General features: G+C 43.9%; 1 protein-coding gene and 1 long non-coding RNA gene across 6 annotated transcripts; one reads left to right on the top strand and one right to left on the bottom strand.

Moving 5' to 3' along the window:
- Positions 1-431: 431 nt before the first annotated feature.
- TCP11L1 (t-complex 11 like 1) lies at positions 432-25,932 on the bottom strand. Of its 5 annotated transcripts, none has more exons than XM_083464693.1 (13): positions 25,462-25,932; positions 20,800-20,891; positions 18,717-18,876; positions 14,047-14,179; positions 13,089-13,209; positions 11,248-11,468; positions 10,120-10,256; positions 9,116-9,303; positions 8,196-8,377; positions 7,411-7,583; positions 2,524-6,508; positions 665-2,340; positions 432-626 (listed from the first exon to the last, which is right to left on the bottom strand). In XM_083464693.1, exons 3-11 carry the CDS (start codon positions 18,868-18,870, stop codon positions 6,297-6,299), a joined length of 1,521 nt encoding a protein of 506 aa, XP_083320819.1. In that variant the 5' UTR covers positions 18,871-18,876; positions 20,800-20,891; positions 25,462-25,932; the 3' UTR covers positions 432-626; positions 665-2,340; positions 2,524-6,296. The 5 variants fall into 5 exon arrangements, with proteins under 5 accessions (XP_083320819.1, XP_083320821.1, XP_083320818.1 ...); XM_083464695.1 differs by adding an exon at positions 24,574-24,621 and having other exon boundaries at positions 432-2,340; positions 25,462-25,724; XM_083464692.1 differs by having other exon boundaries at positions 432-2,340.
- Positions 25,933-26,087: 155 nt separating this feature from the next.
- LOC310689183 lies at positions 26,088-27,961 on the top strand. The gene is made up of 2 exons (XR_014517384.1): positions 26,088-26,404; positions 27,723-27,961. It is a non-coding gene; the product is annotated as an uncharacterized lncRNA (long non-coding RNA).
- Positions 27,962-27,998: the final 37 nt, after the last annotated feature.

Here is a 27,998-nt window from a genome sequence, read left to right as displayed (position 1 = left end):
CCACCTCCTGATGTGGCAAGTGGCACTGCTTCTCGAGTAATCTACTGGCTAAAATAACTCAATGGCAATAATGCATACACAGTAACAGATGGCATGGGGGAGTCCACATCACTCACCTGCTTCTGGTTGTGTCACTGCTGCATACCAGGACAGAGGAACAAGGCAGAGGTCTCTCTTATCTCACTGTCCCCTCAAATCTCTTTGTACCAGTATGCAGCGGCACTGCAACAGAAGGTGAGCGCTGTAGTCCCACCAACCCATCCACTGCTCCGCATACCAGCAGTTCTTGAAGAATTGCACTTTAAGCTATAACTCTTTCTTCCAGGACTTGAACACATACATAGATATTAAGGGGGAATTAAAAAGATCAAATACTTGCCTGCAACAAGTAATGAAAGGAGCAAAAACTGCATACAGACCAGAAAGAAGAATGGCGGGCAATCGCTGTTTATCTGTAACTGCAACATGTAAAGTACACACAAAAATTTATCACAGATGAGTTACAGTCTCACATTAGTGGTGCATAGATGAAGTAAACAGCAGCAACATAAAATACATAAGAAAAACAGTAACAATATCACATTAACAGCTTCAAGGAAATACAAGTCAGACAATATTAGAAGAAACTGAATTTCCACCTTTACCATCCCCACCCCTTTCCAACTTATTGTTGCAAATTATGAAGCAGCACTCTTTTCTTTAAATGGTCAGATGTGTAGGAAGCTAAGCATAAAGGAACAATTTGACTAATATAACAGAGGAATAATTATTTTACTTTGGCAATTCTAGACCCGAGAGGTACAACCTAGCCAAAGTTAAGCACAGTGAAGTCTATATCAATGGGAGAGGTGACTGTTTTTTGTTGGGTTATAGTCAATGTTGTTCCATGTTAAGAACACTGATTTGATACTTTGTGGTAGCCCAGGGTATCTTATCTACTCATCTATCTCCTGAGTTGGAGTGAGCCTTGCCAGGTTTAGGCCTCACCAGCGTGACAAACACATTGGGAAGGAGGAGGAGATTTAAGCATTCCTTAATCTGTCCTGCCTTTACTGCAAGCTGCACATGTCTTTGCTTTCTGCTTCTATGTCCTTCTATTCTGACTTTCTTCAGGCTTGTTTGTTGTTTTCCTTCTCTTTTTCTTGTCCTAAGAGAGACAGAGAGTGGCTGGCTGACTGGCTGGCTGCTTGACCAAGCATCTGATTGCATTCATAAGTGTCTGAGGCATTTATGGTGAGTGCCATTTGTCTCTCATCCCCAGTCGCCATCTTTGTCTGCTGGAGAAATGGTTTGCATCCCAAGGGAAATGCAGGAAGTGGCCCCTGTTGACCTTCCCAATAAAAAAGCAGCTGCCAAAGGGGAAGCAGGCCCTGGACTGCTCCTTCTGGCGTTCCATGGAGGACACAAGAGCAGCTCGGAATGCCCAGAAGATTGGAAGCACCTTGGCAGAGTGTCAGAAGCTGACAGAAGAGGGGGTTCCTTTAGACTAGCTCCTGGCCTCACTTTCCCACATCCCAGAGGCAGAGAGGTTCACCCAATTCTGGATCTGCAAGGCCAAAATGCTGACCTGTCCTGTCAAGGCCCATTTGGTGCAGCTGGGCTGCATGGCACTGCCGCTACAAGAAGTGAGGGAACCTGCTGTGAATATTCTGAGGAACCTGAGCTGGGCAGCCTGGGGTAAACAATGGATTAAGGGCCCTGGACGAGGAGGTGGGGGGCTAATGGCTTCCCTCCTTGCTTGGGGACCACCTTGACTGAGTTCTGGAAGACCTGCTACTCAGGATACTTACAAATTCTTGGGGTGGGGTGGGGTTCAGGATTTTTTGTTGGGGGGGGTCAAGATTTAACTTTTGAGATATTAATTTTGCTGTTTTTGATAAAGTGGCACCTCTGGTTAAGAACTTAATTCGTTCCTGAGGTCCATTCTTAACCTGAAACAGTTCTTAACCTGAGGTACCACTTTAGCTAATGGGGCCTCCCGCCATCGCACGATTTCTGTTCTCATCCTGAATCAAAGTTCTTAACCCAAGGTACTATTTCTGGGTTAGCAGAGTCTGTAACCTGAAGTGTCTGTAACCTGAAGCGTCTGTAACCCGAGGTACCACTGTACTGATTTATTTATTTTTATCTTTCGATTATGTTGTGTACATTTTATTTATCACTCATGGCTACTTTTGTTATGTTTGCAGTTATGTAATTATTTTCATGTAAACTGCTTTGAGAATGGTTTTAACTATGGATAGGCAGCATACAAATAAACAATGATAATGATAAATCTAGTTGAAGTGCTGTTTGCACCTCTCACAGGTGTGACCAAGTTACCTGACCCAAAGCCAGTGACTAGAATCATAGAATCATAGAGTTGGAATAGACCACAAGGGCCATCGAGTCCAACCCCCTGCCAAGCAGGAAACACCATCAGAGCACTCCTGACATATGATTGTCAAGCCTCTGCTTAAAGACCTCCAAAGAAGGAGACTACACCACACTCCTTGGCAGCAAATTCCACTGTTGAACTGGAACAGATAAGTTCCAGTTCCTGTTCCATTTACATCTGTGACCAAGGATGAGTGGAACTCTGCTGAAGTACAAAAAATATGCTTGTTTTGGCTAACAAGTTTTATGTTCTACTACTTGACATTACAGAACTGCTGAAAGTACCTTCCTGTTGCTAATCTACTCTGCTACACTTTACACCTGAAAGATGGTCATGCACAATTTGGAGATGCCACTGAGACACGTCTAGATTTCACCCAGTGCACCCGAGCTCCAAAAAAACAACTGGTTCATCTAGGGACACTTCTGGACATAGTAAGAGGGTTTATCCCCTCAGCATTGGACAGAGTAATCTGAATTAAAGCAGCCACCAGAAGTCCCTTAACAGCAAAAAAAGTGGTCATTATGCAGCTGCCCCATGCCTTTGGGTGTGCATATCAGCATCACAAGCACCACCTTGGGCAAAGCTCCATGCCAAGCCATCACAGTGGGTGCTACTGCCTTAGAAGCACTCACCAGTGACTGGTGACAGCAGGAAGACACCATCACCTCACGATTCCACATCATCTCTGCCTGGCCACATGCTGGCGGACAAATAGCCACAGCTTATGTAAAGGCACTCCCCTTGAAGATCCAACTCGAGCCATCATCACATTGGATGACAGCCTGCTGGGCTGGGTCTCTGTCAACATCTTTCAATTCAGGCCCTGTGGTCTCCTGTGAAGGTAGACTATTTTGGGGTGTCAACTAGCTCAAACTCACAACAGCCTACCTGGTGATTCAGCACATCTCCCCTCAGTTTTGCCTTATTCACATCATTTTGTGCATAGACAATGCTACAGTCAAATCATATTTGAACAGGCAAGGAGGCAGAAGAGGAAAAGACCTACAGTAAGAAGCAGAGAGATTTGAGGCAGACAGATTCCCTTTTCGTGTCCTTTCAGCTGCCCACTCTGGGGCACAGGGTTTCCACATCCACCCTTGCTAGGTGGGCTACATACAAAATTCAAAGAATTCCAATACCAAAAAATGTGGCAGCGCATTCCACAAGGGCTGCAGCCTTTCCACCAAAGCTCCTTTAGAGGATCTCTGCAAAGCAGCTAGGAGCGTAGCCCCAAAAACCTTTTGTCAAACACTATAAAATTGACAAGTATGTCATTTAAAAGTATGTCAATTTTATAGCAAACTGACAAGCATGTCTCAGCTGAGGTTGAGGCTGTCCTTCAGCAGATCTTCCCAGATTAATTGTCAAGGTCCTGCCCAAATTGGGATTAGCCATTTTATGTCCCAACCAGACAGGCTCGCTCCCGCTATGGGTGCAATTCACACCTGCCTGAAATACAGGTCTCCATAGTGTGAGTGAGCTAGTTAAGGGCCACACCCATATTCAATGAGTGTAATAAAATTTGAGAGCTGATTGGAAGTATCACCTTGGTGGGATTAGGTTGGCTGCGTAATTATCAAGCCTTGCTTTCAAGGCAAATTTACTCCTGTTGCAGTTCTACTTTTGGGGAGGGACGATTGTATGTTTGTCCTTGTTACTGTTCTATTTCATAACCATTTGAATTTCAGTGCCTGCTTTCCACTTGTCGAGTCCATAGACTGAGGAATGCTGGGAGCTCCGCCCCTTCCCAAGACATTAGTCTTGCCTTTGCTGCACTGGTGGGTCCTAAAACCCAACCTCACAGACTCACTCAAACTTCATAGATCTACGTTTCAGGTAGGTGCCAACCACAGTTTTTCACAGAGGAAAACCTTTTAGCCCTATACCTTTGTCCTATATCCAGACATCACGAGCATCACATTTCAAACACAATGGGCCAAATAGTTAAAGAGAACCTCTTTTAAAAAAAACCATAAACAGAGGAAGTTTCATCAAATAATGATGTGTGGGGGGCTGGTCTGCTTTACAGCAATTCTATTATTCAGAGAGATTACTTAAGCACTAATGTAGAGGCTTTTATCTTTGTTCCCTTTTAAGATTAAAACAGCTACTAAACATTCAGGAAGCATACTGTGCATTGTGGCTTTTCAACCAAAAGCAATTTCAAAAGCCAATTCACAGAATTATTTTTGCCTCCCATATTTGTGACTCAACATATACATCCATGTCTCTGATGTTAGAAAACATTTAACAAGAGAGCCGACCTAAGAAACAGTTAATGTCCTCAAGTATCCAATAAGTCACATGTTTATGAACTCCTGAAAACACTTGTTTTAAAACCTAGCAGAAAGTTTTCTATAAACTCCATGGGACATTAAAGGTAGTCCACTTCCTACTATAAATTTAAAATCACTAACATTCAAATAAAAGTATTGCATCCAAGTCCAGCAAGGGTGATGCGACGGGCAGAAGGAAACTTCCTGCCTGTGGGTTGTCTGCTGGATCAGGCCTTCCAAAGGCTACTCTATGAGGTACGGGGGGGGGGGGGAGGAATTCACCATGATCAGTGCCAGCAATCTCTCTGCAAGCACACATGCTAAGCTGTAGACTCATAATGTACAACTATGTACATAGAGCACTTGGATTGGGGACACAGTATTATATTACTAAGCTAGGAGCTAGCCCAACTTCTCACCTAAATCACAGGCTTTTATAATATGTAGATAAATTCCAGAATGAACTTAAATGGATACTCCATTATCCAACTTTTTCAGATATCCAAAGTTTTCCTCACCTATATTAGCATTTCATGCCTCCAGCAATACAGGAGGAAGAAATTCCCTTATCAGACTTTTTGTTTTCACTTCGAAAGGAGAAACAATATATAGAGTCTACAGAATGTGAATACTGCAGTAGAGAAGAACCAGAAAATACTCTACAAAAATATAGTTATATACGCTTTTGGTAGAATATCTGCAGTTCAGAATAAAATACTTTAGGGGAAAAAACCTGGCTGGCAGAAGGACTTAAGAGTGTTACAGACTGCATATAAAGTGCTTTAACTACCAATATCCAAGTTTTGAGTATCTGGAAACTGAAGTTATCGATATAATTTTTGGGATGATCTTCAGAACTATTTAAAACTTAATATAGAAAGAGAAGTTTACTAGCCCCTTTTACATCAGTGTACATGCTAATAGGATAATTTCAACATCTAACATTTTAGTCTTACCCCCAAGCCCATATTTCAAAAGTCAATACACCATCAGTTCTTACTTGCTTTGAATTAGTAAGTACTAAACTGGTGTATTTTCATGTACCTTTTACATCACCTGATGTATCCACTCACCACTCAACAATCGCTACTGTATTAGTGAAAGATTCCCAGCAAAGCTGTTGCCCAAGGATTGTAAGCTTTCTACAACACATACAGTTGACCGCCCTGATCCAAATAACAGTGATCCATGTAAAGAAGCACACTTGCATACACAGCAGCCAGAAGGACCAGGATGGGATGGGAGCAGCACATCTCTGCACTAGTCCAATGGCTGACTGGCATTGGCTTCGAGCAGTTATTAAACTTGGGTGAAAGCAGGGGGAAGTGAACATTTCAATCCTGGAACTTCTCGCTCTACCTCCAACACACAAGTGCCTAAATAAAACTGTGCTGTGTTTAATTTTACTTAAGTTCCTAAACAGGACTGGTCTGTGTTTGAGGGGGTCTGGTGGGGAATAGGGGATACCAAGACAGACTGTGGGGATCCCCAAGAAACAACTGGGGTCTGAAAGAGGCCTCTGTTTCCCAACCCACATCATTCTGACAGAAAGCATGAGTGCAACAGCCTTCTCCTACCCTATCTTCTTTAGGGCAGCATACCAATGAGTCTGACATCTTCCCAGTTTTGCTCACAGATAGCTAAGATGAGTCTTCTTCATTCAGTATTTTGCTGAGAACTGCGTCATAGTAAGGACTGAAGACCATCTTGTTGTAGTCAACAAGGCGAACGTACTTGATAGCAATTTCCTCCAGCTCTTTCTGAATAGGGCCTAATCCACCAGGAATGGCAGGAAGAGATTTCTGATGGCCAGAAGCAAGGTAGCTCTCCAGAAACGACTGGATTCTTGAATCTTGAGAAGGGAAGTAAATTATTAGTAAGACTTACTGAAAGATCCAAAATTCTTCTTTTGGTAATACACATCAAATAGGCCCATAATGGTGCTTTATTTTTATTTTCATACAACCGTCTTATTGCAATCACAGACAGAACAAAATCTGGAGTTCTTTTAGCATCATTTCACCTTCATTTCAAACATTCCCATCTATCTCTGCTTCCCAGTTCCAAGAGGAACACCATCACTGGTAGATAGAAAACTCAAACCTGACATCACTTTTCAGTAATTCTTCAAGAAAACGTTTCATTTTCCAAAAGCAGCCTTTCCTTCCTGGTTTTTGACCTCCACACCCTGACAAAGTAGCTTTATAATGGTTATGCTAGGCAGTGGCTGCAGGCTCCTGCCGCTTCCCTTTACAGGATCCAGCACTTACGCATAGTTTCCCATTACATGAAAACTTTGAAACTGGCTTTTAGCTTCCAAACAAGACAGAGTCATTCAACCAAGGTTTAATGTTGGTTTAATACCTTGGCTTGTTTTGAAGCCATTAGTCATGGTTTCAGGATATGCATATAATAAGAAGCTATGGTTCAGTCCTGGCTTGCTTTTGCAGCTCAAGAAAGGGAGGAATGAAGCAGCAAGAAAGGGGCTGCCTACAAGTGCATTCTGTTCGTGCATATCCTGGCTCTTGAAACCAGGATTTTTGGCTTAGCCTTATGATGTGCACATGCAGCCAATACAATCTCTCATCTCAAAACAAGTGCATTCACCCATTTGAAGCATTACTATCCCCTTCACTTTACAAAAATAAGATATACCCATGTCCTCAAATGTATGTTTGACTTAGACATGCAGAACAATGGATTTTGCACAACTTCTGCAGGGAAAAGAGCAGTCATCTGATCTGCAAAGCATACCTATCAGTTTGCACACAGTGTTATTAGGCTTGGCCACAGCCTGGATCTGTCCTTTAAGCTCCGTCTCCTTCTCAAGTGTGAAAGGTGTGAATCCATGTTGGGAAAGGCAGCTATTAACTTCAGCACAAATCTTTTCACTTATGACAGCCAATGCTTCACTCAAGTTGAAGGAGCTAGAAAAAGATGATCAAAATTCTAATATGTTTTAACAGCTCATAAGCCACATGGAATTGAATTGACAGGTTAATGTATGCCAATCAAACATGAGCTATATGGGTAAAAACCTTACAGAGTGAGGAAACATTACTGGAGGAATCATCACACACCAACCACTTCCTTTTTAAAGAGGGAATTTGAGTTCTCAAAGAAACAAGCGGGTGTGTCTATATTTGGGGGGGGGGTCAGCAATTTCCTAGACACAACTGGGAGCTACATTAAGAAAAATTCAGACTCATAATTCTTCAGAATGCATATGTTTAAATGTTCTCCACACAAGAAACTACCTATAACCCTTTCCCATTCTATTTCTTACATGTGAGAGTATCAGGAGATTCCCACAGCCCTGTAATCTGAAGTGATATAATCAAAGGTTACTCTAAATGTGAAGATTAGAATTATCCGAAAGGCTAATTATTCCTCATAATTTCTAAAGCCTTTTACTACTTGGAGAAGTGGAGAAGAACGTGCAAGTCTCCTTTCATAACAGGCCCAAGATCTAGTTGAAACTGACGTCTATATCATCCTGCATCACCCTATAAAGGGCTTCAAAGGCGCACGATACTCACGGGAGGTGTAGACCTGTCAGCAGTACCCGGATAACCATTTTGAGATTGGCCGTAAATGCTGGCAAGCCTGAAAGCGCTGTGCCTGCAGCATTGAATGTTACCAGAAGAATCGCTCCAGTTAAAATAAGCTGGTCCAGTTCCAGCTGCATTTCCTGGAAGCGGCTCTGGTCCATTAGCACAGTCTGGAAAAAAATTTTTTAACACAACAGAGGATAGTAAATTCAGAATGCAGGGAGGAAGGAAGATGATGTAATAGTTATACAGTGTAAGCTCTCAATGTCCATTTCCTAGTGCAAGAGACTGTCTGGTGAAGGAGACAGTGCTTCTAAAGATAACGGCAGTACTCTCACCTCAATCCTCTGGTCTAGCCAGGTGCTGTACTAAGTATCCTTGCAAGAACAGCCAATCCACCCAAGCCTCAGCAAAACATGTCAGGTTAGCCCTTTCATCCATGATAAGATTGCAGATGAGCATAGACCTCTTCCAGACTGACTAACAGCTCCACTTGACAAGTGTATAAGCTACCAGGAACTTCTGGATGAGCAGAGGGCCCAAAAAGAGCTGATAAAGACCAAACACCAAGACCTCTAGCCCAGATGGTAGTCAGCCTCTCCATTTAAACTATGCCTCCCCGCTGCCCACGACCACTGCGGATGAGGCAGCATTATGGTAGCTGCCTGCCACACACAAGCACATCTTGACACCATCAGCCAAACGCACTGTATGCAGCATAAAGATTAGGTTCAAAGACGATAATCTAAAGACCAACAACAAGCACATCCCACACTGCCACACAATCCCATACTCATCCCCATCCTTCGCATTCAAAGGGGCTTGCCCAACCGAGTTCAAGTGTATGTCTGAATGCACCCTACCAATCCAAACATTGTTATAGTAACTGCAGAGAAGCAAATAGTTACCTCTGGAAAAGGCTTTTGCAGATGATCCCATTTGAGGAGCTTAAGGTATGCATGATTCTGTACAGCAACAGGACAGAGCACAGGAGCAGTACTGGTAGACGTGGCACCATGATCAATAGCAGCCACCATTCTGGATCTCAGGTCATCTGCAGCTTCTTGCAGCCACTCAGTGACGAAATCTAAGGAATCTGTTTTGAGGGAGAAACCAGACCATTTTCTCATCAACCCATTTTCCTGCCTATCCATTTGAAATATTTTTATACCGCCCTTGGTCAAAACTGATTGCACAGAATGGTTTGTGCGATATATGAACAAAATAAAAACAATCAAAACAGTTTAAAACAAAAGACATGAAAACAGCTGACAAATAAGATGAGCAGGTGCAAGATGTGAAACAATACTTAAAATGCCTAGGGGAATAGAGAGGTCTCTCATCATCACATCTAAAATATTTCATACTTGGAGCTATGAAAAAGCCATCTCCCTACTTCGGATCAGCGTCACCTCCAATGTGAAGAAATTTAGGGAAGGGTGTCGGTCCTTAGGGAAGATGGCCTTAAGAGTGAAGGCATGTTGAATAATTCTACCCAAGGGCCTATTGTTTCTGGATTTTCAGCTGACTGAATTTTTTTAGCTGGTTAATAATTTGGCTTTAAAAACTGAAATAGATATCCAGACATTTGCACTCTGAATGCTTATTTTTATTAGCACTGCTCATTTCCCCCTAATACAGTTATGCTAAACTGCAATATTTAAACTGCATTGCATGCTCCCATTCATGGCACTGAGAAACACCCAAGGTTTATGCAGAAGGGCCTCCCATATACAGCTCATCAGACATAAGCCCCACTGAGTTCAGTAAGCTTTCTGCCGTTCATGGGGAGTTATTTTGGCATAATTATCAAATTAAGGACTGAACAGTTATGATGAATCAGCTTAATAAATTTGTCTTTTAATAAACAAAAAGCAGATCATTTAGCAATGCAAAATAACAAAAACCGTACTTGGTTGTTTCTCATAAAGTTCCTGAAACTTCTTCCTTTCATATTCAACTGACTGCTGCATTAAATGTGGCCTTATGCTGGTGACAGCAAAATTAGCCATGTCCATTTTCATCAAGTCCAACACAGAAAAAATCTCTCTGCAAAATCAAGAAGACATTTCAAGCAGGTGTGTGTAGATATTTAAGTACATTTATAAATCGTTTAATTTAAAAAAAAAAAATCAAAGCAATGCACAGTATTTTAAAAAATGGTATCAGTAAGAAATACAACATGTCTAAATGTCTGCAGTAAATCAAATCACATGCCCTCAAAATTTGCAATATTTATCAAATGTAAAAGAAGGAGATAAAACAAATGAAAAAGTGAAGAGCTAAGGGGGCAAATCATATTTAAATAATCTAACTGAAGAACTATGTGGAGAGAACTAGGAACAACCCCCCTTTAAAGAACAGGAAGAAATACAGTGCTTTCTAGAGAACAATTCTGTTAGCATATGTATTATATGCTAAAAATTACCTTTAGGAGTTTTTCAGATCACTACTGCCCAATTCTTGCTTAGATGATAAGCCTGAGACAGCTTCAGACTGCAGTTGGGGCTTACATGAATTAATGCTCATCTTTACAAAAACAAAGAGCCTCCCCATACAGAAATTACAATGTCAGGCAGAAGGCCGGACTAGAATACTTTCCCATGCATCTGGTATCCAATGTGGAAAAAATCTTTCTCCTCCTTTCCCTTCCCCTTCATCATTGAGGAACATACAAGCAAAATATGAATGCCCACCTCAGTCTGACACGTCAACTAAAGCTGTAGGGAGGGATAGACATAAATGCCACATTTTGTGTGTATTTAGGAGTATACATGATTTTATTTACTTTCTAAACTAGCTGGGGAGGGAAAGCCCAGTTGCAATGAATGCCTCTATAAAAGTAGTCTTGGGAAAAAATATTCCATATTATTCACTATTCTTGCACTTGCATTTCCACCAATAACTTCTCCATTAAACAAACATGAACACACACATGTATTATTTCACTGCTACATGCATAATTTTTGTATCCTGCCAATGGTTATCAAAAACATTCCAAGTATTTTTCCATAGGCAGACACTGATTTAATGTGAGTACCTGAACAGGGGAACAATTTCATGAATGTCTTTCAGCTTCTTAATTTCCTCATCTCTAGCTGGAGCACAGAGCGTTCCCATCATTCCAATAATGAACTCTGCCAACTTCGAAATGTCAAGGGCACCATTCTCTGCCTCCTGTTTTATCAGCTCCAGGTCTAGAGCTTCGGTAATCTGATTTCTTAATCTAGTATGGCCAGGCAGCAAAAAAGACAAAAGCGTCTGAAAGAAAGCAATGTTCCTTTGTTAGCTCATAGCAGTATTATGTTGCTGTATCAATCAACACTATTTCAAAGTGAATAACAGTTGCAGCAATATTGTGTTACTAGGAAAAGTAAAATAAGGTCAAATCATTAACAGTTTTAATAGAAGTTTTCATTCACTGTGTACAGAAGAACTGTTTTGGGGTTGCATCCAATGAAGTAATCCCATGTGTACAAGGATTTCTGCTTGCTCAAGAACATCCCCTTCCTCTCCTCCATCCCCACACCAGTCTGTTGCAGGGCTTTTTCCAACCCCCTGGAGCATATTTGGGTGATGGAATGTGGGGAGAGGGAAGGGTAGTTCCATTCTGCAAGTGGAAGCCCTTGCACAAACAGAATGACTTTGCTGGATGCAACCCTTGGTTTCTGGAGCAGGGGGTTAACTCTGGTGCTTATGTGTGTATGCATGCATAAGCTCCAGTGTATTGAAGGGTGACAAATTCTGCTCCATTTTATATCCTTGAACTCACGTCTGATGCTTCCATTCTGCAAAGTGGTGTCAAGGAGGGACATCAGCAGGGAAACAGGGGATGTGAGAAAGGGTACTTAACCTGTTCTTCAACTGCCCCTTTGCTGAAATTTTAGAATGATTATTTCCATCACAAACATGGATCTGAAATAGAGATGGGGTTGCAGATTGCAAGGGGGAAACTGTAAGAGAGGGTAGGATTAAGCTCCGCTTCTCTTGCTGCCGCTTCTTCCCTGCAAATCTCCTTCTACTGACCTCACTTTGCAGAGGAGAAGCAGTGTGCAGGTTCTGAAGATACGCGGAGACACAATGAGTAGTTCCAGCACAGATGTTAAAGGGGCTAGGGAAGAGGAATGAAATGCCTCAGTCAATCAAGTGGCAGACTGTGACCGACATAATTTTTCACTAGCGACAGGTTGTAAATTGGATTACGAGACAACAGAAACTGTTTGCCATACTGATTCCAGAGCACAGTGGGGCAGGGCGTAAGGCTATGAGTCATTATGGAAGCACTGCAAAGCTATCCAAAGGATTCAGGTGTTGCCTGCCACCAGTCCATGCCCTTATGAAACAGGGTCAATGCTGAAGACAGGACACTAGACTAAAGATGCCATTGGTCTAAGAAAATAGGAACTGCCTTGATAGATCAGGCCAATTAATTTATCTAGCCTTGTACATTGGCTCCAGCAGTACCCAATCAAGCGCATTTGTAAAGCTCGAACAGGACATGAGGATCTCTAGTTGTCTAAATCAAAGATCCTTCTGAACATGCCTCATCATATTTTTACAACTCTTTGCAGGTATTAGCAAACAACATAGATGAAGTCCATCTGGAAGGAAATATAAACACTTTGACTTTCAAAAAGCTTTTGACAAAGCACCTGCCAAAGGAACTTAGCAGTCACAGGAAAGCAGGGCAGAACCTTTTTATGGGCTGGTTACTAGTTAGAAAACAGGAAGCAAAGAGAAGGAAGAAATGTACTGGGAGCAGGAAAGAGTGTAGGTCTCTGAAGACCTGTACTGGGATTGATAGTTGCAACTACCCTTAAACAAGGTAGAATCATGTAAGGACAAGAAGTATGCTTATAGAAATACATTAGCCCCTCTTACCTCTTTGATCTCTCCCACAAGTTTAATTGCATGATCATATGATGGTGGATCTTCCTTTAGCTGTGTTTCCAGGCAATCCCAAAAAGCTTTGTGGACAATATCCCTTACTCTTCTTTCAAGGCTGACAAGCAACACAACAGGAGAAGAAAACTGAAATGGTAATTCTAACACAAAGCCAAGTACAATGAGCTTGTGATGCTTGCAAAGGGGCGGGGGGGGGACCATCACTAGCAGTTAGATGGTTACTTGTAATGTCCAACATTACAGTTGACAAAAATACATTGGTAGAGAACAAGATAATTCACTGCGTCCAAGAGGAAGTTCTAGCTCAAAAGGAACACGTAAGGGAGACTCTGTCGCCAAAACGGGATGAAAAGGATAGGGGATGTAGCTGCCAGAAAGGCTGGAAGGTTTTGAGACCTCCCTCCATAGATAATATGCAAAACAGCTTCCTAAATGAGTTGTGTGATGAATGTGGAAATTTGAATCATAGCCGATTATGTGTGTATTCTGATGTAAGCATTCTATCTCCTCCTATGGCAGGAATGCTCTTAACAGACTTTATGTAGAAACATGAACATAACGTTCCCTGACTACATATAGGATATAACACGTGAGCTAGATGTACAATGCTAACCTTCATGGCTATATGAGCCTGTTGCTGATGGCCTCGGGGGAAAGGATGTGGTTCACAGGGTGAGGAGGATCCCATGCATTTGGTTCAAGGCAAACAGAATATGGTGTATCCACTGTTAACAAGCTTATGTTCTCTTAACAAATGCCTGGCCAGCCACAAGATTTTCTGTATTTCTCACTTCCATGTAAAAACAGTGAGATGTTTTTAACTGATTTTTTTTTCCTACCCCTGGATCCACTAGTTGCGGTGCTGCCTTTTCGTACAGCAAAAAATATATTTTTGTTTTAAACTTTTTAGGCCTGTGACAAATAGACATATTACCTGTCTTCTGGCAATTCAGCTGGCTTAATCTGGAAGCCTCCATTGACGACAATTTCATGGGCCAACACCATGTTGGTAACTCCTTTTGCCGTTTCCATTAGCTCCTCCACTGACACAAACTGAGGAGGGCTGGCTGTAAGGCAACGAAATATACTTCAGCAAAATGTCCCATTAATTAAAAAAAAATGGTAAATTAACAAAGATGACTGTTCCCATCTCACTGAGCATGGCCTGTATTATTTTAAAGTTTACAGTACCTAAGAATTGATAAGGATGGACAATTGAAAATACCACTGGAAATAGTAGAAGTAAATAGTAGAAGTAAAGGCTTGGGATTCCTACTGTGGAGGGGCGAGGGAGGTATGGCGGTGGGGGCAGATGGCATAGGCGAAGGGGATCGAGATACGGATATGCTCGTACCCCTTCCAATCTGCGCCCCATCCCGAGAGACGAGGGTAGGGTGAGAAAGGATTACTCACCTCCGTCACTGGTGTTGTGCAATGCCAGGTCTATAGGCAATAAAACCGCCACCCTGCGAGATTTCATCATCTCGCAGGGGGTCGACCTGGCTTGTGTGACGGAGACCTGGGTGCGCGAAGGGGTAACTGTTACCTTACGAGAGATGGCGCCCCCGGGTTTCTCCGTCCTCCACCAGTCACGGACTGTGGGCCGGGGGGGAGGGGTGGCATTATTAATCCGGGAAGATTGTTCTCTCAGGGCTCTACCACCGCCATCGATCCCCGGCATTGAATGTGTTGGCCTAGTGTGGGGCTCCGAGGTGAGCTTGGCTGTCTGGCTGGTGTACCGGCCACCTAGCGCACCAGCAGCCACCCTGTCAGGCCTGCTGGAGGCAGTGGCCGGCTGGGCCTTGGAGTTCCCTAACCTATTGGTACTGGGGGACTTCAACATCCATGCTGATGCCACTCCCTCCTCACAGGCTCTGGACCTGGTGTCTTCCATGGCGACACTAGGGCTCTCCCAGTTTGTTTCGGGCCCCACACATCAAGCAGGCCACACGCTGGATCTGATCTTTGGCGTTGGTATAGATGTGATCATGTCTCCTTCGATGAAGGTGCCATGGTCTGATCACTACGCTCTGAAAGCCAGGATTGATGTTCCACCCCCACCCTGCTTAGGTGGTGAGCCGATTTGGGCTCGCCCGCGGAGGCTGATGGACCCTGATAGATTCCGCCAAGCCTTGCGGGACCTTGCTCCCCCTGGCGACTCATTGACTGAGCTTGTTGAGGGCTGGAATACCCAGCTCCTGGCAGCCATCAATGAGATCGCACCTAAGCGCCCTCTGCGACCCCGCAGAAACCGGGCTCCCTGGTTTACTGAGGAGCTCCGGAAAATGAAGCGGGACCTCAGACGGCTAGAGCGAGTATGGCGGGGTGCCCGTGACGGAGCCTCAAGAACATCTTATAGGGTTTTTATGAAAACCTACGAGATGGCAGTGAAGGCCGCTAAGAAGTCCTACTTCTCGGCCTCCATTGCATCCGCTAGCTCTCGCCCGGCACAATTATTTAGTATAATTCGGTCTTTAACGTCCCTCGAAGGACAGCCAAATTTAAGTAACAATTCGACACACAGCTGTGAGGCATTTGCGAGCTTTTTTGCGGAGAAGGTCCTGTCGCTCCGCCATGACCTCCCTGCCAATTTGGATACAATAAAGGAACTGGAGGCCCCTCGACTGTCCTCGGGTCCAGTACTGGACCACTTTGACCGGATATCCCCAGCCGATGTGGACAGACTCCTCCGAGCTGGAAAGCCCACCACTTGTCCTCTCGACCCGTGCCCGTCTTGGCTGATTAGAGCATGTCCAGACGAGGTGCGGGCCCCCCTGGGGGATATCATCAATTTGTCCCTTGGCACCGGGACATTCCCAGGGGAATTGAAGGAGGCAGTGGTGCGTCCGCTCTTAAAGAAAACATCATTAGATCCCTTAGATCTATCCAATTACCGCCCAGTTTCGAATCTTCCATTCCTGGGTAAGGTGATTGAGAGAGCGGTTGCTGAACAGCTTGGTAGGTTTCTGGATGAAACATCGGCTCTGGATCCATTCCAGTCCGGCTTCCGCGCTGGTCATGGGACCGAGACGGCTCTGGTCTCCCTAACAGATGATCTTCGTAGACAGCTGGATCGAGGTGGGTCGGGGCTGCTGATTCTTCTAGATCTGTCAGCAGCTTTCGACATGGTCGATCACGAACTTCTGGACCACCGCCTCGCCGACGTGGGGATCCAGGGCACAGTCCTTCAATGGCTGCGCTCGTTTCTCTCTGGTCGGGGACAGAGGGTGGCGCTTGGGGGGGAACTGTCATCCCGCCACTCCTTGGTGTGTGGAGTGCCTCAGGGTGCGATTCTCTCCCCGATGCTTTTTAACATCTTTATGCGCCCCCTCGCCCAGCTTGTCCGGAGTTTTGGGCTGGGCTGCCATCAGTATGCTGATGACACCCAACTCTATCTGTTGATGGATGGCCATCCTGACTCGGCCCCAGACACACTGATCAGATGCTTGGAAGCTGTGGCTGGATGGTTACGTGGGAGCCGGTTGAAGTTAAATCCTTCGAAGACAGAGGTCCTCTGGCTGGGACGGGACGATATGGGATTGAGGGGGCAACTCCCATCTCTTGCGGGGGTGCAATTAGTGCCAGCACCGTCCGTCAAGAGTTTGGGTGTAATCTTCGATACCTCCCTTTCTATGGAGGCGCAGATTACAGCTATAACAAAGGCGGCATTTTTTCATCTCCGCCAAGCTAAGCAGTTGGCCCCTTACCTCTCTCGCCCTGACCTAGCCACTGTGATCCACGCGACGGTCACCTCCAGACTGGATTATTGTAACTCGCTCTACGTGGGGCTGCCCTTGAGACTGACCCAGAAACTCCAGCGGGTGCAGAATGCCGCAGCGAGACTCCTTACGGGGTCCTCGCTGCGAGATCACATTCATCCGGTGCTATACCAGCTGCACTGGCTCCCGGTGGAGTACAGGATCAGGTTTAAGGTGCTGGTTTTAACCTTCAAAGCCCTATACGGCCTAGGACCCTCGTATCTACGGGACCGCCTCTCCTGGTATGCCCCACAGAGGAACTTACGGTCCTCAAATAAAAACATCTTGAAGGTCCCAGGCCTCAGAGAGGTTAGGTTGGCCTCAACTAGAGCCAGGGCTTTTTCGGCTGCGGCTCCAACCTGGTGGAACGCTCTGTCACAAGAGACAAGGGCCCTACAGGACTTGACATCTTTCCGCAGGGCCTGCAAGACAGAGCTGTTCCACCAGGCCTTTGGTTAGGGCACAGCCTGACTCCCTCCTTTGGCAATCTTTACAGTACTTTAGTTCATGGTTGCCATCAATTCTGATTTTAATTAATTCTTATGATGTTTTTATAATGTTGCACTATTTTAGTGTTGTTAGCCGCCCTGAGCCCGGCTTCGGCTGGGGAGGGCGGGATATAAATAAAATTTATTATTATTATTATTATTATGTCCACTATGTTTCAAGAATGTCCTCAAAAAAGATACGCTATCTAATGGTGCATCTCAACCTTTCCCAATGTGGTGACTCCCAGATATGGTTGGCCTGCAATTCCCATCATCCCTGACTGGCTGGGGCTGATGGGAGTTGGTCCAACAAGATCTGGAGGGCACCAGGGTAGGGAAGGCTGCCATGTTCAGTCTGTGACCATCCTGTGGAGTTTGTATGCTACCATCATGTTTGAAGCTGCACAAAGAAGTGGGCTGTTTACAGGTCATTCTGTGCAAATCTGTGCCTGTAAAATTCAAAGATGAAGAGAAGGAATATGCTTCTCCTCACCAAGCCTTCTGAGAAAGGAAGGTATGGTCACAAAAAGGAAAAAGTGAAAGCTGTCAGATGGGCAGAATTTGTGCTACAATAACATCAAAGAGGAAAATTGGAAAGGAGGGCTGTTAAAGGGAAACAAAAGATATAGCCCTTCATCAATGTGTGAGGTATGTTAAATTCATGACATTGGAAGCAACCAAAAGCTCTGCCATTTAAGGAAGAAACAGAAAGGAAAAGCTGCAAGATTTCCAGCTTCAGGAAATCAAAACTGAGATTGAACTACAAACAAGCATAGGGCAGTATTCTATGAATGTGCCCCAGTAATGCTAGGATTCTCCCTTGTGCAACGAGATTCCTGCATTGTAGCCGGTTGAAATAGATGATTCTCAGGGTCCCCTGCAACACTACAATTCTGTGATTCCATGACTTTCACACCCTCTCCTTGCATGTACCCTCCCCAAAACTGCTCAAGAGATTTGGGGAAACCATTAGAACAGTTTTAGGGGGCATGTGGGAGTAGGACGGGATAAAACATTCAATTGCTCAAGTAGAAGTCCTTGCGTTCACAGAACATTCACGTAGCACTACTTTGGATACAACCCACAGTTCTAACATTGGGTGTCAATCCAATGTCTTATTTCCTCCCCATGCACTGGAGTATGTGGTGCAATATCACAAAGTGAGGTAGAAAGCCTGGCTCAGCATTACTACTTGTTTAATAAATATGTTTTCTTGAATAAAAAAAACATACTGTTCAGAAAATGCTCCATTTATAGTGAGAAAATTACCTTGATGTACAGAACACAGAGAGAGAACTCCTGGAGGGTATTTTGGTTCTGAAGAGGGAAATCAGGTTTGAATTAGTAATTTTGCTTACCTTGAGGTGTATTGCCTCTGCTGGGACTTGGCGTATTCTGCCGAATCTTCTTTCTGGAAGACTGTTCGGAGTTATCCAAGTTGTCCTGCTGATTATCTTCTGATTTACCTGATGTTCCTTCACTTGTATCTGGCCTGCCTGGGTCCTGGGACATTCTCAGCTTTTTGGATTAAGAAGAAATAAATTAAACCAATACACACACTCCCACTGAGGCCAAATTCTCTGCTAAATCCTGCATCTAATTCAGTTAGTCCAACTAGGATTCTACCTAAGAATTTTGAGGGGAAATTCTCTGAAATTGGGGGGAGGGGGAGAAATATGTACTGTACAGAAGTTAGACCTATTTATTTTAAAAAACTTGAATAAAATAACACTGTTTCAATATTGACAATGTTGCCTGGAGACGTTTGGGTAACAATCAGCTAACAAGGATTATAGATAATCATCATCATCATAATGGCAGCAACTGTAATTTCAAATACAGAAAGACAGTAGCTCTGACATCATGCCATATTAAGAGCTGTGATATAGGCTGGAAAATAATCCCTTTCCCAAAGTACATGGTATTATAACCTTAATTAGTAACATAATTAATAGATATAATACCAGGCAAATAAGGCAGTTTTAAAGTTATAATTAACTTTTCTCAGGTGGCTATATTTCACGAAGCATAAATGTATATGCATATAAAATACATGCATGCGTGATAAAATTATGTGGGTCTGGTTAAAGTATGTTAACATTTTTCAACAATTTCCTGGGTTTTGTCACCTTTTTAATTTTGTGAAATGTAACCATATAAGGAAATGTATGCTACTGAACAATCGCAACAAAAATACTATTCAAGTAATGATTTTTAATTAATTTGCATGTATCATTTAAACCATATTAGAACCACATTAAGTGTACTTAATTGATTCAACCTATTCCCAATAAAATATTTGACTTCAAATAGTTATGAGTATACTGGGGGGGGGGTGGACTTTGATGTGTTCATACAGTTTTGCTTACTAAATATAAGTCATACATGCTAAGGGAGTTCCCCCTCAATTTAGGGCACCGGAAAACTTTCCTAGAAATGTTTCTAGAATATTTCTGGTTTTAACTTTTTGTTTCAGAAAATGTTGTTTTCTGACTTTAGCAATGACTTTTGTAAAAAAACAAAACAAAAACCGGTCCCTATTACTGCTAGAACATTCATTCATCTAAAAGGCAATAAGTGATGAAACAAGAGACCTTTGCCATCCAATGATGTGAAGATGTGCAATTGCCACCACAGATCACACACATCTACCAAACTAACATCATCTCAAATAGAACACAGACTATGGGAAGCAGTTCACACTTTCAGCATCAAGTCGCTGAGCAATGAGACAAGTGATGCTGATGGATATGAAGACCTGTCTTTCATCTCCCCAGGAGATGCTGATATGAATCAGATACTGCCTCTCATCGCTTAAGACTACAAAACAAAATCCATCCCTGTAAAGACCATCTGGGATATGCAAAGCTGGCTGATTGCCTGGTTAGCTAGTCTAGAAGGGAAGCCTCTAAATCAGCAAAATGGACAAAGGAAAGGAAGAACAAAGAAGAAATGCCTCACACAATTCTTACTATAATTTTTTTTAAAAGAAGAATTGCTCAGAGGTAGCAAATGGGATTTGAGCAGTCTAGGTGGGGTGGGAAATCTGACCTTTTGAGTCTATAATCCTATATAGGCATTCAGGATCATATTATAATTGCATGAGGCTGGAGAGCACATGTCTGCCCTTTAGATGCCACTACCCCAGCCTCTCCACAATGCCATTCATGTTAGTGGAATCACATCAGCATTCCAGATGCATGTAGGCTGCCCCATGAGATGGATCTCCAAGCGCTCAAGGTTCCAGTTCATGGGGCCACTTAGAAGGGTGTCACCACCCCCCAGGAGCACCCTGCAACAGTGCAGGCAGGGTGACTGATCACAGTCCCACTCCCCAGCCTCATGTGATCATAGGCACATGATCCTGAGGGCATGCACTAGATGATGGTAGCCTCTTTGCCATATAAATGAATTGTCACATAAAGGAATTGTCACACTTACTTCTCACTTAATGTCCTTGGACCAAGCCTTCAGGGTTTAAGAAAAGGGCAGAGAGCCAGTGAAGCAGTGGGGCGAGACTACAGCTTCAAGTTCTGCAAAGCCAAACAGAAGCAAGAGGTCTGTAAGAAAGCCACCACAACAAAGTTAGGTTCCACAGCAGCAAATACAAAACGCCAGTAACAAAGGGCAGATTTGCAAATAAGCACAGGAATCTGACATCCCAAGCCTCCCAAATATCTTACATGGAAGGAGGCCCTACTTGTTTAGATACAATTTATACATAAATAGGCTTGTGACTGATCACAGGAATTTAAAGGCAGACTATCACAGCAGTATCCTTCCCATATGACATTTTCCTGCAGTCACACTGCTATTTTCATTATACTGTACTGTGTGCTGTGTGTAGAAAAAAATCCTAGTTATTTTGTATTCACAATGCCTCTTTTGAACTCACTGGCATCATTTGAAAAGCATTTGGAATTCACTAGGCATTCTGTCAAGTTTTCTTCAACACAACTGACCAGTGGCGTAGTGTGGGGGGTGCAGGGGGGGCCGGCTGCACCGGGCACAACATCTGGGGGTTAGGGTTAGGGGGCGCAAATCCACGGGTTAGGGGGCGCAAATCCACGGGTTAGGGGGCGCAAATTACTTGCCTTGCCCCGGGTGCTGACAACCCACGCTACGCCACTGCAACTGACACTGAGTTAATTAACATTCAGAAATATATCTCATAATAACAAATAATAACACATCAAACAACATCAAACATTAAAATGCTTCCCTATACAGGGCTGCCTTCAGATATCTTCTAAAAGTTGAGTAGTTACTCATCTCTTTGACATTCTGATGCAAAGGAAAGTTAGAATTTTCTCAGGATTCATCTTCTTGAGTTTTGACACAAACCCAAAATTTTCCCAAACCCAGAAGACCCGAAGTATGTATGACTGATATAATCCAGGATCGACACCTGTTTGTATATTTAATATATTATTCACATTCTAGACAAAACTTCTAAAATAAACAGAAACATTAGAGCAGACAGAGTTTATCCATATTTTCAATGAAGGCAGAATTGTGTCTGGACTTCTACCAGTGCTGCCTTCAGTTTTTCGAAGTAAGTGTTGGTTAATAGCTTATGGATTAAGCAAAGAGCTTCAACAAATAGAACAAAACAAGACACTTTGCTAGATTATAGTGTACCATGTTGCTTTTTTTTCTCACCCCAGCTTTGGAAACAGATGACTGTATAGGAAATGAGGGATTTAAATAACCGGTTTTCCACTCTAATAATTAAAATTAAACACCCCTAACTATACCCATGATTTACAAATATTTACGGTTTGCACTAAGCTCCCTGGTGTCATATGTAGTTTAATGGCTCGGCTGTCCATAAATTGCCAAATTAAAAAAGGAAGCAACCTACAATGCACTGGATTCTTCTGAACACATTCAACAGCAGAACTATGCCTGTGTGACCAACTCCAGCCAAGTAGTTCTACAGCCTCTGACATCATGGAGTCTTTTAGCATATGCTCATGTAAGTGAAAAAGAATCCAAAATAGCAACATCCCCATCAAGAAGGCTGATTTCTCAGACACCGAGAGACAAGCTAGATATGAAAATGGCAGATCCAACATGGATCCTGCCAACTCCATATGAAGTGGTGGAGTGGCAACTGAATGGAAGCAGGGATATGTGGGTTGGGAAAACTAACTTCCTCTCCCAGTGAAACTGCTGTACATCTGCTGCTTTTCTCCAGCACGATTTATTTTGGTTCAGAGTCTCACTGAGAGGAAAACAATAATGGCAGTTCATTGGACAAAAAAAAAGATGGGGAGAGTCACATTTACCATCCCTCTGACCACTTTTACAGATGGGTTCTATGACAGAAAAGATTTGGGTAACCGAGACGGTAAAACTTGTTTGGGTTCTACCACCTCAGACTACAGACTATATGACTGAATCCTTTTTCTTACACACACAAAAAAAATTCCCTTCACTAAATGTCAGGGAGATGAGTTCTAGCCGAGGTTTCTTCCTAACATGCTTGCCTTTATTATGTGAAATATGCTACTTCTACAGACACTTCCATCATTTTCCTTTTCCATTCAGTTCTCATCTCAACACTTACTTCCTTTTAATCCTGATATCATTTCCCCATATGATTCTCCCCCCTTGTTATCATCACTTTCCCAGATTCTTTACGTTCTTCAGAAGTTCTTTGGTGGTCCCTTTCCCCATCATTCTTAGACCCACCTCATTTTTTTCACTCAATCTTTTCTATTTTAGCATTTCCAACTTCACTTTGGTTTTGTGTGTTTTCCTCCTTTTAATGCAGTAGCCTTTGTGCTGTAATGCCCCTTAAAGGTTTATGAACTGCTTGCCAGCACAGGTGAGAAGTATTTAATCAGGCAAGTGGTTGAGTCTGCCTCTAGAAGTATGTGTTTGCACCTGCTTGTGTTTAGACTAATGAATAAACCTGATAGATGTGTGGCGGGCTTGCGCATCCTTGAGTTTATTTCACAGAGCTTCTGAGAAGCAACCACCATAGCCTTCCCTAGAAGCCACAGGGTTTAATTTGAGACAGGACTTCACAGCTTCAGAACCTTGGGCAGTGTGATGCTCACACTAAAAATATGCTAATCATTATAATGACTTATTCCATAACAATGAGCCTATGCAACCAGCAGACATGCATGGAGAAATGACATCCATGTCAAAAGGCTATAATTTCCAGCTAGGTTTGCACCCTGCCACCTCCCAATTAAGGGGTTTCTGAACAGAAGGCAGCAAAGGAAAATGAGAGAAACAGAGCAATACAGATCAACGAGACAGAATTCCTCTTTGATGTCTTCCAAACTTTGCAGCCAAGTTTTAACAGCACTGTTTACAGCAGGGGTGGAGTACATTGTTTCCCAAGAAAATGCTCCCCCCCCCACCACCACACAGAAAAAAATGGCACAGCACTGCTTTAAATCAATGAAGTTCAAACCAGGTGGCTTTACAGGCATAAAAAGAAAAACTGAGGCTTCCTCCCCACTCACTTTTTCTACCGTCATGCACATATCCCCATATGAATGTAGACAAGTGCTTGGAAATAAAGCAGCAAAATTTTAAAGTCCTATATTTTAAAGACTATACAAAATTTTGTATAGTCCCCATTATCAAAAAGTTTCCTTAGCACACATCAAAACAGGTTATTATAGTGTTAGAGCATGTCTTGTCCTAAAGCATATTCATAAAATGCATATATATTATCTTGTTTGGATTTTATTTACACCACAGCATGACTACGCAGTTTCCTAAAAGTCTGCATGAAACTCTAAAAAGATGACTACTCAGACAAGCATGTAATGTTGAGGTTAAGAACTAGAAAAACAGGGATGTGAGTTAAGTGCCAGCTATTTCAGTTAAAGTATATATTTCCCAATGTGACACATAAAAAATTCTCAGTGGGCATAGACAAAGCTTTGAGCAACTCAGAGAGAGTAAAAATAAGGGATATCAGAGAACTGGTGTATTTCTTTCTGGGGAGCTGCAGAGTTATGAAATAAAATATATCCATTATATTCCAAAACCAGGAAAATCTTCAGATATAGGATTAGAACAATAATATCCATTTAGCAAATGAAAGACTGTTGCTGCAATCCTGTATTGGGGGGGCACCTCGGCCCCAGGGGGCAAATGTCATCCTCCAAGCATCTCTATCTGGCCCTTGGGATGCACACCACACCCCCTCCCCAGGGGACCCCCATCACTGGCCCTGTTCCATACCCTTCTTTCCTGGCTGGAACGCATCCTTGAATTCTCCACCCTGCCTGGCTGGGAGAATAGAGAGAGAGCTTTATGAATGTGTGTAGAAACCAGCCGACTATACAAAGGTAAAACTGAACAGTTGTTGCTCTTGTCACTTTGTCCACCACTTACATGTGGCCCCTGGTAGGAAGTGGCAGAGGAAGGGGGTGCGGGGGCTGCAGTAGCCCTGGGTGTCATGGGGGGGGGGGTTTGACAAAATGAGTTTGAGGGAAAGGCAGAGGAGAGGCTACAAGGGTTGGAGAGGCTCGCCCCACCCCCGCCCCCGCCCCCAGCAGCTAGCTATGCCGCTGCTGGGAGGCTGCCCAGAAGGGAAGGCAGGCCTTGATAATGCATGCATGCCTACCTAGCAGTAAAGTCCCACTGTGCTAGTGGAGCTCATTTCCGGACAGGCGCGCATCGGGGAACTGACTGGAAATCGGCTGATTTTGACAGCCCTTCAAAACAAACTCATGCTTTACGGATGTTAACCCTTGGCGAATGCTTCAGGCAGGACAGTCACGGTGGAATTTCCCCGCTCTCTCCATGCATGCTGATAAGCAATGCGACCCCTTCTGATTTAATCTGGATTAATGGCCCACACAGGACGACAAGGGTTGTGCTCTCTCCCGCATGCCCTCGCGACCCCGGCCTGGGACCCCGATGCAACAGAATAACAAGCAGCGCCGGTTCTGCTGCAGCGCTCGCAGGTGCAGGGACAGGGGCAGAGTTTGCGGATCTCTGGGGTACCAAAATCCGACCCCACGTCCCCCCAGCCCAGGTGCAGACAGGGATGGCAAGGGGTGGGGAGGGGGACCGGGCTGCAGTGGGAAGAAGACGTCCCGCCCACCATTCCGCAGCCCCGCTTACCCGAGAGGGAGGCTTCGAGCGCAGGAAGACAGCAACTTTTTGCACCCGGTCTCCGGAAACCGAATCCGGGCGGCGGGGGGCGGGAAAGGGCGCGGCCCCTCAACGCCAGCGCCACTAGCGGGAACTCCTCGCAATCCCCGTCGTCGTCGTCGTCCTCTTCCTCCTCCTCCTCACAGGCAGCCGAGAGCCTGCACACGGCAGGGGGAAGCTGGCGGCTCCTCACAGGGCGCCGCCATGTCTGCGCTCTCCCTCGCTAAAGCGGCTCAAAGCAAAGCGCGAGGAGTCCTAATGGGCAGCTGCGGGAGGAGGGAGGGAGGAGCGCGCGCGTGCCGGCGATAACAATACGCAAGATAGCTGTCAATCAAGAGACGAGGTTGTTGGCGGAAGGCGTGGGGGGCTAAAAGCTCTTCCCTCCCACCCCGGGCCTTTTTTCTGTTCCAGAACTACCGCTGCTGCATCCAGGCTTTTCCCACTGTACGTGTGCATGGAGGGAGGGGAGCGCCGTGCCGCACAAAAGCCCCACCACCATATGCACACATACAGAGGCAGGGCTGAGTACTATTATGACGGCTTTTATTTTAAACCGCCGATAAACCTCGAAACAATGAACTGACAGCCTAACGCCATGCGGACTGACTGGCACGGGGCGTGCTGGAAACGCCTCCCTGCAAACATGTTTTGAAGCATGCACGCTGTTCAAGAGGCAGCCTTTGTTTGGCTCTCCCGCACAGCCGTCCTGCAAAATAGGTTGCTGGTCAATGTCCGAAAGGGATCAGTCGGGCCAGCTCGTCAGGTGCATTGCAGCCCCGGGCATGTTTACTTGGGAATGCCGTCCTGCTGTGTTAAGTGAGGTTTGCTCCCCAAGCTCCCTAGGGTACATGGCTTGGGGGGGGGGACGACGACGAAGAGAAAAGAATGGCGTATGCACCGCACTCACTGAATGGTGAGAAATTTCAAGGGTGCCCGCACCTATCTCGTGTTTGGTTTCTTTAAAATAAAATTAAGGTCACCTGAGATTCTGGCGTCGTTACGATAAACGGTTTTATATACAGGCTGGCGCTGAGCATCATTTGGACTCTCAGCATCAGAGCGCCAAATAAAACTGCTCATTAGGTTTCGGGGGGGCGGTGGCTTCACAATGCCTTTGTACTGGATTCTCCCAGAGCGCAGAATCGGGCCTCTGGGTACTTTCAGCAGCAGGTGTGGGGTCATGGGGAGCTGAGCTCCGGTGTCTAAATGATGCCTCCTTAATAAAAGAGGGTAGTTGATCGCCCTGCCAGTGCTATCAGTTACCTCAGGAAGTTATGCTGCTTCCATTAACCCTCTCCTGACCAAACTACAGTACAGTCATACAATCAATAATTAAAGCTATGAAGGAGCCCTTTAGATGACATCATTCTAGACTAACCAATACAAATATGCAACAACAAAAGCAGATACAACAAAACAATAGACAACAATATAAAAACAATAGGAAGTCAACAAAAGCAACATACAATGCACTCAGTAAAAATAGGAAAATAGAAAAGAAGAGGGGGCCTTCCTGAAATATAGCCTATAACTACCAATAATAACAATAAGCTATACAACGGCAATTAAATAGCTGGGTAAATAAATGATTTGGAGAGATATACATTGTGTCACCACAAAGTTTATTCCCTAGTCACCACCTACCTGACCTCCGATTGAAAACATCAGTGAATGCTGAGTGAGAAGCAAAACAGAACACATGTGAATAAATTCACATTGTGAGAATAAATCTACATTGTTCTGCAGAGGCAACGGACAGGTATAATAATAATAATAATAATAATAATAATAATAATAATAATAATAATAATAATATCTTTATTGTCATTGCCCCCTTATTCTTGGAATAATCTAACTGGGGAAGAGTGAGTAGGGAAATTATATTCTTCCCTCTATAAAACGTTTACTTCCAAGAGCACAGGTCTGTTGCTGTCATTTTGTTGGAAGGATCCTGAACGTGTTTAGGAGACATGTGAAATGCATAGGAATCCTTAATCCTCAATATCATTTCTATTTTTCTAGAAAAAGAGGTGTTGGAACTCACCATGAACACCTCCCTTGTTCTCTTATAATGCCAATGGCTCCCACCTGAGAGATACTGGAACTGATTTCCAACAATTTCTGGCTGAAAAAGCCCTGCTCAATATGTATTTCATCTAGGTAGGAGGGTTCACATTATAAACCTTCATCAGATTCAAGTGCCTTATTTCTTTCCCTTATAATCCCTGCAGATCTGTGACTGATGGCTCTCTTCTACTTGGACAATTCCCTACAGCTCAGAATTGGTTGCCATCCAGAACAGAACATTAGTCCAGGGGGAAACAATGAGAGCTTAGACAAAACAAGTAAGATATCTTCAGAAAGTGATAGTACCTGTAAAATCAGTTTATTCTGTGCTTACCTCTGAAAAAAACTAAGGAACAGCAAATAAACCATTAAAAACATCGCCTGAAAAGGGACACATCCACAATTTTACTATTTATATAAAGAGAGATCAATTAAATCCC

The sequence above is a fragment of the Podarcis liolepis genome (assembly GCF_965112155.1).
Source record: "Podarcis liolepis genome assembly, chromosome: 1".
Taxonomy (NCBI): domain Eukaryota; kingdom Metazoa; phylum Chordata; class Lepidosauria; order Squamata; family Lacertidae; genus Podarcis; species Podarcis liolepis.
Note: the sequence above shows the minus strand (reverse complement) of the source record. Positions and strands in the feature narration are given on the sequence as shown.

What these genes read in the sequence shown, in the direction of transcription:
- TCP11L1 (XM_083464692.1), bottom strand. Translation starts at nt 18,870, where the DNA reads ATGTCCCAGGACCCAGGCAGGCCAGATACAAGTGAAGGAACATCAGGT. An exon ending in CAGAGGCAATACACCTCAAG is followed by an intron (nt 14,180 to 18,716) that starts GTAAGCAAAATT and finishes GTTGCCTTACAG; the next exon opens with CCAGCCCTCCTCAGTTTGTG. An exon ending in CACTGTGTGCAAACTGATAG is followed by an intron (nt 6,509 to 7,410) that starts GTATGCTTTGCA and finishes TCCCTTCTCAAG; the next exon opens with ATTCAAGAATCCAGTCGTTT.